The sequence below is a fragment of the Candoia aspera genome, chromosome 5 (genome assembly GCF_035149785.1).
Source record: "Candoia aspera isolate rCanAsp1 chromosome 5, rCanAsp1.hap2, whole genome shotgun sequence".
NCBI lineage: Eukaryota > Metazoa > Chordata > Lepidosauria > Squamata > Boidae > Candoia > Candoia aspera.
In genome coordinates, this window is record NC_086157.1 from 9,013,056 (window position 1) to 9,034,080 (window position 21,025).

General features: G+C 46.5%; 2 protein-coding genes across 2 annotated transcripts in view; one reads left to right on the forward strand and one right to left on the reverse strand.

Annotated features, from left to right (window-relative positions):
• OLFM4 (olfactomedin 4) overlaps positions 1-3,588 on the reverse strand; it is a 28,572-nt gene extending 24,984 nt beyond the window's left edge. Inside the window, exons 1-2 of the mRNA XM_063304558.1 lie at positions 3,467-3,588; positions 1,275-1,334 (exon numbers count right to left, since the gene is read on the reverse strand). Coding sequence (XP_063160628.1) covers positions 1,275-1,334; positions 3,467-3,553 — 147 coding nt within the window. The 5' untranslated portion in view covers positions 3,554-3,588. The remainder of the gene's footprint in view (positions 1-1,274; positions 1,335-3,466) is intronic.
• The window catches only part of WBP4 (WW domain binding protein 4), a 352,512-nt gene that overhangs the window by 19,143 nt on the left and 312,344 nt on the right, over positions 1-21,025 (forward strand). The gene's annotated exons all lie outside the window — the stretch shown is intronic.

The following is a 21,025-nucleotide window of genomic DNA, read 5'->3' on the forward strand; positions in this document are numbered from 1 at the left end:
TACAGTAATTCAGCCTGGTGGTGACCAAGGTGTATGATACTAATGCCAGGGTGTCCTAGTTCAGGTAAAGTCATAACTTGTACACCAGCTAAAGCTGGAGAAAGGAGCACCTGGCCATGGCCTCCCCCTGCTATTATAGTCCACCTCAATTTAAAAATGCTAGGTTGGTAACAAGATAGACAGACAAACAGAGAGACAGGGCAGGGAAACCTTATTCTTCCCCATCTTGAAGATGATTAGATAGATAGATAGATAGATAGATAGATAGATAGATAGATAGATAGATAGATAGACAGACAGACAGACAGACAGACAGACAGACAGTCAGTCAGTCAGTCAGTCAGTCAGTCAGACAGACCCTGTCCCCAGGATGGATGCCATTAACAATTAAGGTGGAAGGCTTGATGGAATAAAATTGTCCTTGATTATTTTCTAAATGACATGAGGGAGGGAGTTTTACAGACTTTGGGGGATAAACAGTTCCTGAGTGAGAAGGTCTGCTATCTCACCCATATCTCCCAAACTTCAGGTAGAAGAATGACTCTTAACAGGCCTTCTTGAGATTTCCCCACCAGAGAGCAGGTTCAATCCTGGCAAAGTGGTGCTTCAGGTAATCCAGTGCTATCCCACATAAGGCTTTGTGGGTGATAGTCAGGACTCTGAACTGGGCCTGGAAGTCTATCAGTAGCAGCTTCAGGAGATGTGCTAACATATGGTGGCAGGGTTGACCTTTCAGTGCCCCCTGCCACATCTGGACTACTTGTAGTTCCAAGGTCATCTCCAAAACTGCCTCAGATAGAATTAATGACCATAATCCAGCCAGGTAGTGATCAAGGTATGAGTTACTGATACCAGAGCATCCTGATCCAGGTAAGGTGTAACTGGTACATGGACTGAAGCTGTGTATCATGGCCTCCACCTGCTGTTTAAGCAGTAGCTGTGAGTCCAAGAGAAATCCCAAGCTGGTTTTATTGTAAACCGCCCAGAGTCCCTTTTGGGAGATGGGCGGTGATAAATTTGATTAATAAGTAAATAAATAATTGTATCAGCTTCTTTAGGGAGAGCAAACTGTCTCTGGAATAACCACTGAAACCAGAATTCCTTGTCTAACCAGAATTAGACATTGACTAATGTTCAACAGCTCAGTCTTGGGGGGATTTAAACTTGCTTATTTTGCCCTGCCCTGACTTGATTCATTTCATTCCACTTTGAGTTTAATTGCAAAAGCTGTAATTAGATAATTCTCAAAGAAAGAGGATCCTAAAACCTTTTACCTCTGTACGACCACTTGGCTCTCGAAATATAGAAGATGGATACACTGCTGAAGGTGCATACTGGAAGACAGACAGACAGACAAAGATAGATAGATACAAGTATTGTTATAGATTGGTTTTAATTGATGACCAGCACAGTGTGAATCACTGAGTATTGAATTTATGCATTTCAAATATATCCAGGAGTGATGTATTTAAATCTGGGAGGGCTTTTTTTAATTTTTTTTTTATTTATTTGGTTTTGTTTCTTTCTTTTTATGTTTTTTGTACCTTCATGTTAGACTTGACTCCTGGCAAGTACACGGACAAGTCTGTACAATTTTCTTGGCTATTTGTTTTGGAAGTGGCCTTCTTCTTCCCAGGGCTGAGAGAGAGAGACTGGCCCAAGGTTGCCCAGTTGGCTTTGTATCTAATGGTGGACTAGAACTCATAGTCTCTCAGTTTCTAGCTCACCGCCTTTAACCACTACACCAAACTGGCTATCTCTATGTACCCTAAGTGTGCATATAAACAAACATGGACTGTTCCTACTGACGAGGACTGTCAGGATGGAAACAGTCCCCAGCAAAGTGCCCTCTTATGAGCCCTTTCCTACCTTGCTGGGGGAAACAGATGTCGTGACTATGGCAGTGAGAGGCCACAACAACACATGGTTGAAAGATTCCAGGCACTGTCCCTCAAATGCATGGTGGGAAATTTAAAAGGCATTGCCAAGGCCCCAGTGCAAATCAAAATACTATTAGGAAAACATCTTGAGATGTTCAAGAACTTAGAGGGAGGGAAGCAGAGCAAGAACTGGCCTTCTTCTCATCACCATCTGAGGTAAGGAATTCCTTCTTTTTATGAAGGTCCCCCCAATTCAGAAGTTTGCCCTGAACATTAACTTATCTCACCTCTTACTTTGCTGTTTTAGAATATCTGATGATGTCTTGTATGAGTCTAATAAATCTATAGTTAAATGCAGTCCATCTGAGACACATAACTGCTCATGGTAAGATCCTTGATGGATGGACTGAGTATTAAGATGGAGGAGATGCAAGCCAAAATCTCACCCCTCCTGCAGTATTTAGAGATGATTCATAAGGAGAGAAAGAAAGGTCCCTCTTCCCCATTCCCTCATTCCAAAATTGGATATAAATTCTTCTAGAAAATACCCCACATGCTATGTTCTCTTCATCTTTCTTTGGCTGCACCTGAATTCTCTGGGCAAGAGACTTTTCTGTCTGCAGTTTGAATCTAGGAACTGCTGTACATTTCAGCTCCTGTTTTTTTCTAATCCAGGCTGCTATAACCATTCATGAGATGATTCTCACCAACTTGGTAAGAGGACCTTTGAGGTATGGCCCTATATTCGCTTTAAAATCAATCAATGTGTGTAACTGAAATAAAGACATATTTTTCCACCGTTGATCCCTCTCTCACTTACCCTCTCTGCATTGATTTATCGATTAAAAACACTTGCGGGAAGACTGTCTCTTGTATTTTGCACAATGCACACTGGTGGTTTTATAAAGATAGGCATTAACTTGTATTATTATATATTCTGCGGTACAGAGTTCCAGAATAATCAGCTAGCAAATCAGAGTTCCTGGTCTTTTGTAAAATTAAGAGCTCAGCCTGATCTTTCTTAGCCTAGATTGGATGCCATTTTTTAAAATTCTAGGACTATAAGTTTATGTAGGCTTCCTTACATGAAATGCCTATATTAATGGTTGTCCAATTAAACAGCCCTCCCCCCCCACTGCCCAAGTCCTACCTTACTGCCTCATAGTGTCAGGGGGTTCTTCCTGGGAGGGGTGAGCAAAGAATGTTGCAAGTATATGTCAACAGTATATATTCCCGCAGGGTCACCCGATGTGTGAAGGTCATCCCAGCTGCCTAGCTAAAGCAAGCAGACACCTACTTTGGGCAGCTGTGATACATGAAGATGATGGAGGCAGAGCATCACTTTAGTGACAAAAAGGCATTGCACACTTTAGTGACAAAAATACTGCACAGGAGAAGGCAGTGTTAAACCACTCCAGAATTTTTACCGAGAAAACCACACAGATAGAAAATATAAATGGAGAAACCACTGTGTGGTCGCTAGGAGTCAAAAATGACTTGATGACGCATAATCAATCAATCAATCAATCAATCAATCAAATCAACAGCACCAGGCTACCAATATATGAATCCCAAACATTTCTTACCACTTCCTCTGGCAATGGTGTACTAGCTGCAATCACATTTTGCACCAGCAGCAGCAGCAGCACCCAGGCTGCAACGAGGAACTTCATCTTCCCAGTCTTGACAGATGTGGAGAAGGGTGAAGAAGGAAGCCTCTTTATAGTACTAGTAGGGCATTTCCCTGCCAGAAGCCGGTGATCAGAAGGAGGAAGTTGTGCAATTGCTATTGATAGTAGTGTTCATATAGGTGGATGACAACACTGTCAAATGAGTCACGTCCCACCAGAAACTGAACAAAAACTTTTTATTTCTTTGTTCCATGTTCCTTACTAATCAGAGCCAGTCCTGGTGGTCAGAATTTTATCAAAGTGCTTCTAAAACATAATTAAACTTGCAGGAAATATAGAATATATCATTTTATGCAAGATATTACCTCAGATATTACCTATTCCTTACCTCAGATGGTGATGAGAAGAAGGCCAGTTCTTGCTCTGCTTCCCTCCCTCTAAGTTCTTGAACATCTCAAGATGTTTTCCTAATAGTATTTTGATTTGCACTGGGGCCTTGGCAATGCCTTTTAAATAGATAGATAGATAGATAGATAGATAGATAGACAGACAGACAGACAGACAGACAGACAGACAGACAGACAGAGATAATAGAAAAAATACAGTTTACCAGTTATTTAGATTGGGCATCCATTTCTGTAAACAAATTAAAAATATTCTCCCCAGACCCCAAAGCTGCATATTATTATTATTATTATTATTATTATTATTATTATTCTCGCCCATCTCCAGAATTATATCCAGGACTTTGTCTATAATTCATATTTTTATGGATTGTTCTATTTCAGAAGTTATGTCCATAATGTGCAAAACATCATTATAATATATATGGGTTTTTTCTCTCCATATTTTCTATGGAAGCATTATTTATGGTGCATCTAAACAAGATTAAATTGATGCAGACATCTCCAAGTCAAGAGAGAAAAAAGCATTTTTTAAAAGAATAATAAAGGGTTTTTTAATTAAAAACATAATACAGTACATCAGTCAAATTCTCTGTAAAAGGGCAACTCTCAGTGTAGTTGCTGTAGCTTACTCTGGTGTAAAATTCAGTCTGTTGCAATAATATGTATTTATTTATTTATTGTGTTTCTCCACCACCCATCTCAAACAATGACTCTGAGCGGTTTAATAATACTTTACCAATCACATTCTAAACAGAAAGGCGAAGTTCCTGTGTGAATTTTATTATCATGGGGATCATGAAACATTGATACTTGATCTAGATCTCTTTATTAAAATTAAGCTTTGGTAACAGTGAACAAAAGTTCTCATCTGGCTCCATTGATCAGCAGACAAATTAAAATTTGCAACTCAAACTGAGCCAAATCAGGGAACAAACAAGAATGATCTTACCTGGATCCTCCCGCACAAAAATATGATTCTCCACCTTCCCCACCCCCTCCAAAAATGGTACTTAAGGTGGATAAACAAGATTGGTTTGTATCACCATTTGGGGAATGCACATTTCTGAATCACAGTTTCTGGCACACAGATCAGCATGCTGAAGGCCATTAACTGAACCCTAACAGTGCCTGCAATAAGTGGCATGGCGGAATTGCATGGTCAGTTAAAGAAATGCGCTACATCAGACCCAATTTTGTAAGAAAAATGGACTGTTAAGTGTATGGCTCACAGAGAAAAGCTCCCCACATCTAACCATGTTCAACAAGGAAATGTACACAATTGCAGACAAAGGAGATTTACCTTAAGTATCTTGTATCTCAAAGACATTCTTCGGAGAGAGAAGGAAGCCAACAAAATCATAAAGCCCACCACACCCAGCTTAGGCTTACCACACCCAGCACACTTACCTACATTCTGCCTCTTTTCAGTATCTCCTCATGACCTTGCCTTTCATGGACTGCAGTGGTGCTAAATGTATGGCTTGCAGACATTATTCAATTCCTTAGGAACCTGGAAAAAGACTCCCAAAATAGTGGGTGTTTTTGCATGTTGTGTGTGATGTGGCCCTTGAGCTAATGGGACAGTTGCATGCCCTTGAACTTTAGATGTACTGTATATGCAGGAAGTTTCAGTTGAGATCACAGTCTCCCTTCAGTCTCTTTAGGGCAGCTCAGGTATAGTAGACTTAGCCTCTTAAACTACACATTCAAGAATAATTTAGGGAAAACACCTTGAGACAAACCAGCAATCTGCACTTGAATTAAACCAGTGATGCACAGAAGGTACAAGAAGCCAAATGACTAGAGCATCTCCTTTAGTTGATTTGCATTTCTGTGTTGCTCGCAGAAGTTCTAGACAAGGTTTGGAGTCCCACTTCTAGACAAGAAAGTACCATTTTTCAAATAACTTTTTAGTGATTCTTCCCAGCCCATCAATGGAAGTGAAGGTCAGCCTGCCTATAGCTATCAAAGCTGGGATGGAGAAATCCAGGGAGTGACTAGATGCAGCAAAGGGACACCAAAAATCTCTCTCCCACCATCTCTCCCAACCAGTTGTTGTCAGGATTTTTGCAGTCTAGATATGAAGGCCCTAACTCTGCCCCATGAGAAGGCCAGCCCTGCTCCTAGCAAAACCAAACTCTGATTTCTTTTGCTTATGGGATAGATCTTTCAAGCTTTGTCAAGTCAACAGATTTAACAGATCTTAATATTGTGCAAGTAGCACACACACCCTCTGAATAGTTTTGAATCAAGACCAAAGGACAGAGAAAGGGTGAGTTCTTGTTTCCCACAAGAGACAATGTTGGAGGTTCCTCAAATTTTTTTTCTACCTAATCTGAATGCAAAGTGCTTCTTTTCTGAAGCTGATCAGGTCATTTCCCTGGTGGATTGTTTTCTTTGAAAACAAGGAATTGTTACCAGCAAAAAGGCACAGTGCTGGTATGCAGACACGCAGACAAAGGGACGTGGAAAAGTAAACTTTGATTATGGAAACATAGAGCCTTTCCTACCTGGCAGTTGGCAGCCTCAGAAAGGGCTGGAAACTTCCTTCTGCCTCCCATGACATTGGCCTTGTCCCATTTCCAGACCCTCATCCTATCTTTTCCCATACTTCAAAGCACCAGCCAGCAACAAAACAGGATAAAAGATTTATACTGACTGAAGAATATAGATCCAAAACAGGAGTAGAACAAACAGAATCAGGACAAGACAATGATGACAGATCTTTCTCTCATCCCAGCAAGAAATGGGCTGGATATTGAAATAACTGGGGCTGCATTATATGCCCTTCCTGCATCACAGCTGTAAAAGGTGGATACAACATATTTGAATGACCAGGATTCTTCCCTCCCCATTATATTCAGTCTTTGTTACCGGTTGCGTACTTAGAAAGGCAGGTAAGCAGATAGCAGCAGTGAAGAAGGTGGCAGGGGATGATCCTTCCAGAGGGTCAATCTCCCAACCCTTCCATTTCCAGTATGAAACACATATAGGACTGAACAGGGTTGTTCACACACCTTCCATTCCTTACACTTCTTCCCAAGCATACAGACAAAGCAAGCAAAATATGGAAGAGACCCAAGTTAATTAGGAACTGACGAGCTAGAACTGTCTGTTTTCTTCTAAGTGAGTGAAAAAGAAAGGATCAGTCCTCTCTTCAACAGGGAATGAGCCATCAGCCAAACAATAACGTGCCATATTTTGTGTGCGTGTGTGCATACCAGCACTGTGCCTTTTTGCTTGATTAGGGCCTCAGCAGGTGTTCCAGGATACCAACCTGCTTCAATTCTCAGAGTTCCACTTCATTTCCCATAAAGGAGCAGCACAAGATATCTATGTTTACTAAAGGGTTTTAATTATTTTTCATAGATGCACTTCCTGAAATGAGGGAGACTGTACCTTTCCAAAGCTGTACATAGCATACTATTTCCCAATGTGGGAAACAAGGGACCCATTTTCCCAATGTATGACACAACAGAGCCAGTTGTATTTGTATTGCATTTTATCTTTCTATTTACTTCCTTCTGAATACTTCACTATGCACCCAAGAGATTTACAACCCAAGAGACAGCATGATGCCAGTTAATATAAAAATATAGTTACATAGACACACACAGGTACAGTACACCCATCCTTGAAAGAGACAGTGTGTACTTGCCCAATTTGCTTCTTTCTTTCAGGCATATCTTTAGCACATAACAACCATGGGGAGAGGGTGATGGGCCGTGAGCCTCGTGGTAGTTCAAAGACGTATCTCCCATGTAAATGCTTCTTTGCAGGGGTGCTCAATACAAAGACATATACTCCTCACCTGTTCTTTGGCACTGCTTGAGAAAGATATAACCATAAATAGCTTTAGCTGTCCTGGAACTGTCATGCTTCTGGGTCAGGAGCACATAACCTTTCTGATAAGGACTCAGAGTGGGATAAATCCAGGTTGCCCTATTTCAAGAGAAACCTTCAGCACTCCTTTTTGCCAGCCTGGGGATCTGGCCAAGGCATCCTCTAAAAGCTGAGATACATCCTCTTTTGCCGCTTCTCAAGTTTTCCAGCCACGCCAGCAGAAAAATGGGGATAGAGCTAAGGAATTCCCTTGATTCTGTTGGAAGTCCTGGCAAATCCAGCATGCCTCATTAGCATGTGAATTAGCTTGTGAAATAAGTTGTCCCACAATGCAACTGAGGAAGCTGTTTGTTGCCACTCCCACTTCCTCTCATTCTCTTTTCCCTTCTTCCACCCAGGGAGAAGCGAGCATGCTGCTCTGCTCTCCATTCATCAGGGCCATATGCTCAGGCCTTGATGAAGGATTCTGCCCTTTCTTCCACACAGCTCTTGGTAGCTGTAGGGCTGAGGGTTTAGGGCAAAACTAAGTATTTAGAAAGAAAAGAAGAACAAAGGAACATCATCTTTTCCACCAAGATGGATATCACAGAAGCAGCAATAAAGTCAGTAAGAAATTTTTTTACTTATCTTAACCTAAGCTGTCTAAGCTGTCCTAACAGCCCGGAACCACGCTGAGACAAGGAATAGGTCTCTAGTGTTTATTACTGCTACATTAGACAGAAAATCCTAACAAACTGAAGAAGCGTGGGAAAAACCCAGACAGATAAATCCCAAGAGTTAAGGGGGGTCTGATCTGTGTCTCTTTGAATGGCTGCTCAACTCCTCCGTACTACGCATGCGTTTTCCCCCCTCAGCTATCAAGACATCTGTACCTCCTGAAAATCCATCCAGCAGGGGAGAACATCTGGCTGATCATGTCTGGATTCAGAAATCAAGCAGTATCAGTCCGGTTAGTACTTGAATGGGTGACCCTCAGGGATTCCAAGGGGCATAGGCTAGATTGGGAAGTCTGAAGAAAATCTCAAGAAGGCAGCAACAGGAAACACTTCTCTACTTTCGCCCAGAGAGGTCACATCTGTAGACACATCCATGAAGTTACCAGCAGCAAGGCTGACTCAAAGGAGATCTGATTTTAGAGCTTCCTTCACAGTGATGTGTTCTAACAGAGCCCAGTTCTGCCTTTTCTGCTTATTGGGATTATCTCTTCCTTGCTAGCTTCCTTAAGGCCTCAGCCTGGCCAAGACATAAACCACCTTATCAAAATACCACCCAAAGCCAAACCAATACATTCAACTAGCTAATATTAATAGTTTAGTACTGCAGTCCAGGAGGAATGTTTTTTCCAACAATAAAAGGGAGTGGGCTTTAATCTTCCCTCAAGGACCTTGTTCAAAAATCTAGGAGTATTACTGGAAATACTATTAAGTCATTCTTCCTAGCTACCACTTCCTTAATAAACTTTTCATACAGCACTTTCTGATAGAAAAAGGGAGCACTGGGTGAAGTGCCTTATTGCCCAGGACAGATTTATTCAGGTTTCTGAATAATTTTCATGTTTCAAAGAAAACCCTGTCCAGGAAGGTCCATTAAAAAAAAGTTCAAGCAAGGTATTCTCCCAACAAGCTGCTTGTCATGCGCTGCCTGCCTCTGAATAACACTCAGACACTGGTTCGTGGATCAGGCTCTGATTTATTTGCAGGGCAGGTACAGCGTTGGTAGAAAAAAGCTGAGAGTGACAGGAGCGCGCCGGTGCGGGGTTTAAATACCCCGCGCCGGTCAGCGCCCCCTCGCTCGCGGTCACGTCACCCCCCTTTGTCCAATACGTTGCCCTGCCGGTGGGTGAGGGTTTCCGGGATCGCCCATCATCAGGTTTTCCATTCCTCTGCTGATTGTTTTCAGCTGGGCGATCCCCGTTGTATTGGCGCTGATGGCTTGGGTGTGCTCCGTGATCCGTTTAGTTATTGTTTGTTGGCCGTTAGTCGTTGTGGGTTGATGGCTACTTATCTTGCACCCCTTCACCTATTTCCTTGCCATTGTCATGTGTGCCATTGCGCTGATGACTTTAGCTCAACGGCACTCATGACATACTGCCCCCTTTCCGAATAGTGTTCCCCCCCGGTTTTCTGGGTTTTTTCCGTGGAGCTGTCAAAACGCCACTTTTTTTTTTTTTTTTTTTCAAAGTTCCCGCCGGAGTAGTTGTCGCCCCTCCCTTTGCTCCTCCCTCTACCACGTGCCTTCCCAGGGTGTGTCCATGATGCGCATGCTCGGGTCCTGACCTGGCGTGCGCATGCTCCAGCCACACCCTGTTTGTTTGGCTCAGTTCGGCGAGGAGAGAGGCGTGGCTGGTCGAGTGCTTCTCAGCTCCAGGTAGGGCCCTTCTTTTTTCTTATTTAAAGTGCGCCGCCTTTGTTGTGTCTCCTGGGCGTTGCCCCCAGGTTGCCCTGTTGACTTGCTTGCCACTCCCCCGCGGCCGGGGGGGCGGGGGGAGGGTGCTGGCGAACGTTTGTCACCACCCCGTGGGCCCGGGACGGGGGGAGTGAGTCCCGGGGGGGGGAGGTCCACCCAAGTCGCGGGCTTGGGGGGGCCCTTTCCCTTGGGGCACGGGAGGCGGGGGGGCCTGCGGGGGGGGGGTTTGGCTTGCTGACCTTGGTTGTGGTTTGTCGGGGTATGCCCGGTGAAATGCTCTGGTCAGGTCAGGCGCGTTAACGTTGTGCGCCGCCACCCATTCCGGGTGGGGGAAGTGTTTCCACCTGACCAGATAGTGTAGAGTTCCTCGTTGCTTGCGGGAGTCGAGAATGTCCCTTATCTCGAAGTGGTGTTGCCCGTCGATCATCACCGGTGCGGGCTGTGGCGTGCTTGGGTGCCATCGGGAGGTGGTTGCCGGTTTCAGGAGGCTGGTGTGGAACACCGGGTGGAGTCTCCGGAGGTTGTGTGGCAGGTCCAAGCGTATTGCTACCGGGTTCACTATTTGCGTGACTCGGAACGGCCCGATGTACTTAGGCCCCAGTTTTTTCGAGGGTTGGGTTGACTTTAGGAACTTGGTGGATAGATAGGCCATATCCCCCGCCTGGAACGTCGGTTGTTGGCGCCGGTGCTTGTCGGCCTGCTCTTTGTAGGCTGCCTGTGCATCCTTCAGCGCCGCCGTGATTACTGGCCATGCTTCCGCGATCTTCCGTCCCCAGTCGCTAGCGTCCACCTGGGGTTCCGGGGGTTGAGGTAGCTCCGGTATGGGGACGAAGTCGCGCCCCGAGACTACTTCGAACGGAGTTTTCCCCGTGCTCGTGTGGACGGCGTTGTTGTATGCGACTTCGGCGAACGGGAGCAGTTCAGCCCAGTCGTCTTGGTGGTAGTTAGTATATGATCGTATGAATTGCTCTAAGGTGGCATTAAGAACCTCTGTGGCTCCGTCCGTCTGGGGGTGCCAAGCCGTAGATAGGGCCTGTTGGGTCCCTGTCAGCTTCAGGAAGGCCCGCCAGAATTTGGAGGTGAACTGTGTGCCCCTGTCGGTCACCACACGTGCGGGACATCCGTGTAGCCTGTACACGTGGATGAGGAAGAGTTTGGCTAGCTGTTGTGAGGATGGGACCGACGTGCAGGGGATGAAGTGGGCCTGCTTTGAGAAGTAGTCCTTCACCACCCAAATGGCCGTTTTCTTCTGGCTGGGTGGGAGGTCCACTATAAAATCCATAGAGATTTCCTCCCATGGGCGGGAGGGTTCTGCCACCCGTTGCAATAGCCCCGCGGGTTTGCCTGGTGCCCGTTTGGCCCTGGCGCACGTTGGGCAGGACGCTACGTAGGTTTTTACGTCTCGCCTGAGCGCGGGCCACCAGAATTGACGCCGTGTTAGGTGTAGGGTCTTGAGGAACCCAAAGTGTCCCGCTTGCTTGGCATCGTGTGACCTATGCAAGATCGCCTGGCGTTGCGAGTCCGGGACGTAGATTCTGCCTTCCCCCCATGCCAGGTCCTGTGCCATCGTTACCTTGTCGGGGTTTGCCAGGAACCAGGGGTCGGTTTTGAGGGCGGCGGCGAGGTCCGTGCGCATTCCCCCTGGTAGTTGCGGTTGGCTTCTTCCAGTCGCCGGTTGTCCCGCCGTCGGCTGCGCCGTAGAGTCGAGCTGCCTCCGCGCGCCGCTTCGGGTGGTCACGGCCATCCCCAGTTGCGAGGCGGATAGGACCGTCCCAATGGTGTCTGGGGCGGGCTCTTCGTCTTGGGGCAGTCGGGAGAGGGCGGCGGCCAGGAAGTTCTTTTTGCCCGGCATGAACTTCAGCTGGAAATTAAAGCGGCTGAAGAATTGGGCCCATCGGACCTGTTTTGGGCTAAGGCGTCTAGGCGTTCGTAGGGCCTCGAGGTTCCGGTGGTCAGTCCAGACCTCGAATGGTTGGGTGGCTCCCTCGAGTAGGTGTCGCCATGTCTCTAGTGCCAATTTCACCGCGAAGGCTTCTTTCTCCCAGACGTGCCATCGCCTCTCTGTCTCGGAGAACTTCCTTGACAGGTAGGCGCATGGTTTCAGGAATCCCGTGGGGTCTTTCTGTAGCAGGATGGCTCCCAGGGAGAGGTCTGAGGCGTCGGCTTGGACCACGAACGGCCGTTCTGGGTCCGGGTGCGCGAGGATTGGCTCCGTAGTGAACAGCGCTTTCAGCTTGTTGAATGCGGTCTGGCACGCGGGAGTCCAATTCAGCACTGTGCCTGGGTTCTTGGCGCGTCGGGTGTCCCCCACCCCTTTGGTTTTGAGGAGGTCCGTTAAGGGGAGGGCTATCTCAGCGAACCCCCGGGCGAATGACCTGTAAAAATTCGCGAATCCGAGGAAGCTCTGTAGTTGGCGTCTGTTGCGGGGCCGCTCCCAGTTTAGCACCGCTTCGACTTTTGCGGGGTCCATTTCGATGCCGTCCCCGGAGATTTGGTACCCCAGATAGTCTAGGCGCTCTTTGTGAAACTCGCACTTTGTAGGCTTGGCATAGAGCTGCGCCCTTCTGAGCTTGTCGAGGACTTGCCTGACTAGGGTCACATGTTCCTCGTGCGTTTTTGTGTAAATAAGGACGTCGTCGATGTAGACCAGGACCCCTTTGAACAGATGTTCATGCAGTACCTCATTGATGAGCTGCATGAACACCCCAGGGGCCCCCACGAGTCCGAAGGGCAGTACTTTGTACTGGAAGGCGCCTAGGGGGCAGTTGAACGCCGTCTTCCATTCGTCCCCCTCCCTGATTCGGATGCAATAGTACGCCTCGCGAAGGTCCAGTTTGGAAAAGACTTTGCCCGTGGACAGGTGGGCGAGCATGTCCTTCACCAGGGGTAAGGGGTATTTGTTGGACAGGGAAGCCGCGTTTAGGCCCCGGTAGTCGGTGCAGAGCCGTAGGGTCCCATCTTTCTTCTCCCGGAATAAGACGGGGGCTCCGACCGGTGAGCATGCTGGCTCTATGAATCCCCTGTCTAGGTTTTTATCGATGAACTCCCGGAGGGTTGCCATCTCCTTTGGGGTCATCGAATAGATCTTTGGTCTAGGTAAGGGGACGTCGGGCAGTAGGTCGATCCGGCAATCCGTCTTGTGGTGGGGGGGTAGTTGGTCAGCTTCTGCCTCTCCGAAGACCTCGGAGAAGTCGGCGTATTGTTCTGGTAGGTCTGCTGTGGTAGCGGCGTTGTCTTGTGTGGTCGCCTCCGCTCGTCCTACCGTGGGGTTGGTTCTGCCCGCTGGAACTGGTGCTCGATACTCGCCGTCGCCGAATGTGAAGGTGCGGGTCTCCCAGTTGATCCGCGGGTTGTTTGTCGCGAGCCATGGCATCCCCAGGACTGCAATGGGCCGTCCGATGTGCGTGACTACGAACGATGTGCGCTCGGTGTGAGTGCCCATTTGCAGGGTGACCGGCTCGGTTTGTAGCGTGGCTGGTTTCCCTCCCGCTGTAGAGCCATCCAGCTGGTGGAATGCCAGCGGCATGGGGAGGGGGAAGCAGCGGAGGTCGAGTTTGGCGACTAGGTCGGGGTGGATGAGGTTTTTTGAGCACCCAGAGTCCACTAGTGCCGCGGCCGTGGTGGCTCCGTTGCCGGCAGAGAGTTTGATTGCTGCCATTATTACGGGGCTTTCGTCGTTTCGTCGAGGTGGTCCGCGCTGCTGTCCCACCGCCTGCCCCGCCACGCGTTTCAGGGCAAGCGGGGAGCATTTCCCGCCGGCTGGTCGGGGTCTGCGTTGTCCTCTTCCCCCCAGTAAGCGTCCCAGCCCTCCTCTGGTGTCGCTGTGGCCACGGTCATTCGGCGGTGAGGGGGCGGCCCCAGGTTGGGTGGTTTGGGGCTAATTTTCGGGGTGGGTTTGGGCGCGCTGGTCGGCGGTCGGTTGGCGAAGCAATCCACCGTCTTGTGCCCTAATTTGCCACACCTCCCGCAGGGCTCCCGGTTGAACTTCTTTTTTGGGTGTATGGGGCCGGCCATCCCCCCGTGTGGTGCGGGTACCTTTTTCCCGGCATAGTTTGTGTCTTCCGTGGTTGTCATGAGGAAGGTGCGGTGCGCGTGTTCGGCTTTCCCCGCGAGGTGGATCCACCCGTGTAGCGTTTCTGGGTCGTCGCGGTAGAGGGCCCATTGGAGAACATCGCGGTTGAGCCCCCTTTTGAACATTTCCAGCAGGGTGGTCTCGGACCAGTCGCTGACCTTCCCCGCGAGGGCTTTGAACTCCAGGGCGTAGTCAGGGACCGTGCGTGTGCCCTGTTTAAGTCTTTGGAGTGCGCTTTTTGCCCTTACTTTGGCTAGGGGGTCTTCGAAGTAGTTTTTCATCTCATTGATGAAAGCAGGGAAGGTGGCGAGGGCGGGGGAGCTGGACTCGTACAGTTGGACGTACCAGTCCGCCGCCCTGTCTTGGAGTTTGATCGCCACGGCGGCGATCTTGTCGGCCTCGGAGTCATAGGAGTGTCCGTGCCTCCCCATGAACTCCCTAGCGTTCGTAACGAAAAACGAGAGTTTTGTGGGGGTCCCATCGAAGAAGATGGGGAAGTCCTTTGGGGCCCGGGCGTTTTGTGCGGCCCCGCCTCTCGCTTCCCGGTGTGTGGTGTCGGCCGCCTGTGCCGTCTGCTGGCCCTCCGCTGGCCCGTGTGGGTTCGGTGCTTCGCTCGGGGTGTGGGCCTGTGCGGGGACGTCGTTGGGTGGCGCGGGGGGCATAAGCGACTGGAGCATGGTCCGGAGTTCCGTCAGTTGAGCCCGCATGGCCGCGAGTTCAGCTCGTGCCTCCTCGTCCACAGCCCGCGCCGCCGCTGGGGCCGGTTCCGTTGGCGCATCCTCGGGGGTGGGTTGCCGGCGGGGTTCCTCGTCCCTCTGCCGCGGGTCCGCTTCCTCCGCCGTCTGCTGGGTGTCTCCGTCGTCCTCCTCCGTGTTGACCACCGTTGGGTTGTCGCTCCACGCCCGTTGCTGGGGTGCGATGTGGGGCGCGGGGTCCTCCGCTGGTTTCGGAAGTCGTGCTGCTCCCTCCCGCGGTCGGGTTGCCTCCGTCGCCATCTCCCCTTGGGGTTGGAGCTGAGGCTCGGGTCGGGTGGGGTGGGCGTCCATGGCTCCGGGAGTCCGCGGTGCCTCTGGCCTTGGTCGGTCCTCCTCTGTCTCTTGCCGCGCGGCTCGCCCTCCTTGCCCGCGCCGCTCCGGCCTCATCTTGCTGGTCTTCTCGCCGTCTACTCCTCCCGCGGCTCGTTGTCATCCGGTGGGGCTCAGCGAGGCTGAGTTTATGACTCTCAGCTTTATGTCATGCGCTGCCTGCCTCTGAATAACACTCAGACACTGGTTCGTGTATCAGGCTCTGATTTATTTGCAGGGCAGGTACAGCGTTGGTAGAAAAAAGCTGAGAGTGACAGGAGCGCGCCGGTGCGGGGTTTAAATACCCCGCGCCGGTCAGCGCCCCCTCGCTCGCGGTCACGTCACCCCCCTTTGTCCAATACGTTGCCCTGCCGGTGGGTGAGGGTTTCCGGGATCGCCCATCATCAGGTTTTCCATTCCTCTGCTGATTGTTTTCAGCTGGGCGATCCCCGTTGTATTGGCGCTGATGGCTTGGGTGTGCTCCGTGATCCGTTTAGTTATTGTTTGTTGGCCGTTAGTCGTTGTGGGTTGATGGCTACTTATCTTGCACCCCTTCACCTATTTCCTTGCCATTGTCATGTGTGCCATTGCGCTGATGACTTTAGCTCAACGGCACTCATGACACTGCTATTTCAACATCAGAAGAAATTACATTTAAAATTTGATAGACTTCCGCCAGTTTTCAACAAGTCACCAAGTTTCCAGCTTTGTTAGTGTCTATTGCCCAGACATTCTTTTTTCAGTGACTAGCTAAATTTAATACTTAAAGAGTGGTTATTCATTTATTTATTAAAGCAGAAGGTATGCCCTGCTTTTTCACACAAAAGTATTTGAGAGAATTGAAATAAGGAGTGCCACAAAGCTTATCAGTGAAATTACACATTTTAATTGTCATTTATCAAGTTCATCCCATAAATAGATTGTTCCTATTTGCATTTTGTAACAAACATCTTTTGCAACAGCTAAAATGAGAGAGAACAAAACAGTTCAATCACTGTAGCAGACTTACTGCACTTTAAAAGGCTGTGAAAAATCACTGGAAAAAGCTTGTTCTCATGTTCCCATGAATGACAAGAAATCCCCTGCAACTAAGGGCTAACTCATGTGGGAAGAGACAATGGCTTATCCATACTACATATTCAATCATACTTAACTAAAAGTGTTGTGAGAATCCAGAGAGATTAAGATTTAGTATGCTATCAGAACCCAGCAACCAGGATTCATTGGATACAGCTATGTTAAGTTAACTATTTGGCAAACACACTGTGCAATTATTGCCTATAGTTCAAACATAACACCAATCCATAACATACTTTCTTTGGGACCTAGAAAATATGTCCTAATTATATCCAAGCCCACTGACTATGGTTTATAAATCATGGTTTAACAGAGAACGTTAAGTGTTATATTTGAAGCATCTTTTAGATTGAAGCAGTAGTATATCTATCAGACAACCCAATGGCCAATTCACACTTCAGAACATGCATGTCATGTGACTATGGTTATAGTCAAGTTGTAAACGCTCTAGTTCTTAGAAATCCAACTGACACCAGGTCCAACATTTTGTATGGAGAGAGAAGATAGTCTAAGTTCTTATAATTTGGATGGGTTTCAGGTCAAACTATAATAGTACATCTAATTCTCTGAAGATGTTTATATTGATGAAAAGTTGGAAGAGAAGAGAAGAGGACAACCAGCAGCAAGGTGAATGATCTCAATTACAGCAACAATGGATGCACGGTTGGAAGATCCGAAGGGCCAGATTGGGAATAGATTGTCCTGGAGAAGATTTGCCTATGCGTTTGCTGAGTTGACACCAACTTGATGGCGTATAATCAATCAATCCGTCAGTCAGTCAAAAGCATGGTACATAATTGACTTCATACATATGCACATGCATGGGTTTTTGGGCAAGAATATTTATTTATTTAATTAATTGTTATCCTGCCTTTATTATTTTTATAAATAACTCAAGGCAGGGAACATACCTAGTACTCCTTCCTCCTCCTCTTTTCCCCAGAGCAACAACCCTGTGAGGTGAGTTGGGCTGAGAGAGAGGGACTGGCCCAAGGTCTCCCAGCTGGCTTTATATGGATGTGGTTTGCCATTCCCTTCTTCTAGAATATTGTTTCAATTTTCCATTCTAGCCTACAGTTCTGTAATTTCCTGATAGTCTCTCATTCAAGTGCTGGCCAGGCCTGATCCTGCTTAACCTGCTTAACTTTCCACGATCAGCTAAGATGAGCCAGATGCTTCTACTAACTGAACAGAATCATAAGTCCCTATATACTGTCTATTTCAAATTAAGTTACTCTCTTTATTAAAGCATGTTAATAAAATAGAGCTGCAAAGGTAGCAACCTAAGTATTATACACAACTTAAATTTCATCAAGCAGTTGTTAATTTCAATGGGAACTCATCAAGCAAATACATACAAGCTTTACAAACTTTTTAACACCATCTGAGACCGCTTTACTTTTCAATGTTCGTTCTCATTCTCATATGAAACAGTGATAGAAATGCATGGCTGCATTATGCTGTTAATCCCATATTGCTTCATCTACTATCTAATATCAGAAAGAAATGCACACTTGAAAGTTTCCATATTTATGGACTTCGTCATGGCTGTTTCAAATCAGGATTTTGTATTCAACTCTGTTTTTCTTTTCATCAATTTAGAGGAAAAAATGGCAGTTCCTAATAATCATGGGTGATTTGGCTGATGATGAGAAAGAGGTTTGAAATGCAGGTCATCATATGATTCTCCACTACCGAGAGAGCAGTTGAGTAGGCTACAATAAACACAGTGAAACTTTTTCCAAAGTGTTAAAGAATTGTTATTTCACTTTTAACCTGGATGATCTGAAAACCATATATTGGGGGGTTAGGGTGGGGAAGGGAAATATAATAGGTTATCTCTGTGTTTCATCGATGGGCTCCAACTGGGCAGCAATGCTATGTCTCTTGAAACAACTTCCAAGGTTCAAGGTTCAAGGTTTTGTTTATGATGGTTAAGGCCCTAAGCAACTTGGATTCAAAATGCCTGATGGACTGCCTTCACAACAACTGACCTAATCAATCACTGGTCTCATGGGGAGAGATCCTACTGCTTATGCTTAGAACTTGAGAATGCCATCTTGCCTTCATTCATGGATGAGTTTTCCTTGTGGTGCTGTCTTCATTCTGGAATGTCCCCAGCCATTAAATTTTCAGGTGCCTACATTTTTAGAGCTCTTTTCATACATATATACTGTGTATATTCATATATACCTTCTCTGCATGAATGTTTGGCCTAGTGGTTAAGGTTCTGGGCTAGAAACCAGGAGTCTGTGAGTTCTAGTCCCACCTTGGGCATGAAAGCCAGCTGGGTGAACTTGGGCCAGTCCCTCCCTCTCAGCCCAAGAGCCAATCAGGTGTGGTAGGAAAGTTCTAGTCCCGCCTTAGGCATGGAAGCCGGCTGGGTGACCTTGGGCCAGCCACTCTCTCTCAGCCCAAGAGCCAATCAGGTGTGGTAGGAGAGTTCTAGTCCCGCCTTAGGCATGAAAGCTGGCTGAGTGAACTTGGGCCAGTCCCTCCCTCTCAGCCCAAGAGCCAATCAGGTGTGGTAGGAGAGTTCTAGTCCCGCCTTAGGCATGAAAGCTGGCTGGGTGAACTTGGGCCAGTCCCTCCCTCTCAGCCCAAGAGCCAATCAGGTGTGGTAGGAGAGTTCTAGTCCCGCCTTAGGCATGAAAGCTGGCTGGGTGAACTTGGGCCAGTCCCTCTCTCTCAGCCCAGCGCACCTCACAGGGTTGTTATTGTGGGGAAAAGAGGAGGAGGAAGGAGTGTTAGGTATGTTCACTGCCTTAAGTTATTTATAAAAATAATAAAGGCGGGATAAAAATAAAATAAATGAAATGAAATATTTTATAAGCATTTGAGATGCTTTTGCATGGGAGGCAGTATTAAAATAGAGATGATGATGATGATGATGATGATGATGATGATGATGATGATGATGATTTTAGCACTCTGAAAGGCATCACAAGCATAAGGGGGAAAGACATGCTGCAAAAACCTAACATGTGCACAATGGGGAAAAAGATTTTGCAGCAGGAAGAGGAACATTCATTCTGTGAATGAATTAATAGGAAAAAAAAGACTTTCCTGGGGACATTAGGAAAGAACAAAAAATGTATAACGGCAACTATGATGTTGTAATAAGAATTGCACAACATTACATTTGTATTTTCGCCATACCCGTCTCCTTTTGCATTATTTTACAAATAATGCAATATATATTAACCCAAGAACAGCAGAAAAACATCCCCTGGCAAGTATGAGAACACTACTGTGCTAATAAATAAGATGAAGTCTTCCATATGTTGGAACGGAGTAAAGACTGATCAATACAAAAGCAGTTCATTGTAACAGCCCCATGGTTACCTCAGGGTCACTACGGACATCTCCTTTGCTCCCTTCCAAACTCCTTGCTAAAATATTTTGAAAGATTTTCATTGTTTCCAAGAAGGACTCTTCTTCTCAAGGAGGTCACTTAGACATTATTAAAAGTTCAAAATGCACAAGGTGGGCGTCTATTTGCCCAGAAGAAAGATAACCATAAGCTACTGGCAGTAGAAAGGATGGTGGGTATTGGAGTACCTTGTTTGTAGACTATTAGCTGCTGCCTGATTCCCATGTATGTTTTTTGAAGGTGGACGCTTAACTCCTGAGGGAAAAACCTATAGGAGAGCAAACACAGGAGACTGGCCAAAAAATGCACCTTGCAAATTGCTCTTGCCCTCTAGACCAGCTTTTTCCAGCCTTCACCTACAGCTCCAGAGTTCCCAATCTGCTCCACAGTCCTCCATGGAAGAAACCTACTAAAATAATTGGGGGGAAGATTTGCTAATGTGGTATCTTCACTGTTTCTTTGTTATTTCAGTTGATCGATTCGGAGTGTGACCAAAGCATTTCAACACATTTCTGGGCAGTTTAATTATTATTATTTTTTCTTTCTTTTTCTTTCTTTCCTTTGTAAATGGAATCATTGTGCTTACTGATATGTTTTATGGTTCTTGTTTTTTATTAATTTTTATATCCAACTCTTTTTTCTATAGAGACTTTATTAAAATTCTACACATAAAATCAACATTAAAAACACAATATATAAACATATACATAAACACAAACCTACAAATACAAAACTAAACATCTAACTCTCTATATATGTATGTATGTATGTATGTAATCCACTTCTGCCCTTCACTTTCCTCGTGGTTCCATTAACCATTTCTTATTCTTTTATACAGTTGTAGTCACTATTGAAATTTTCCATTATCTCTCCTTATTTAATCTACAAAGCCCTTTATCATCAAGCTATTTTTCTCTACTTTTGTAATATAATCCATAAACAGACCCCAGTCTTTAATAAAAGCCTCTGTAGATTTCTCTCTCACTAGACATGTCAGTTTTGCCATCTCTGCCAAATCCATAGCTTTAAATATCCAATTGTCAATGTTTCTTTGTTTCTTGTTCTTTATTTTTCCATTTCTGCACGTATAATAATCTTGCCATCGTGATCGTACACAACAATAAGACGCCATGCTTTTTACTCAGTTCCTCTTCCATAAGAACTGTTCCTAGTAAGAACAGTTCTGGTTTCATCTGAAAAGCGATTCCCGTTATTTTCACCAATGTCCTGTGGATCACCAACCAAAAAGTTTTGGCCATTTCACAAGTCCAC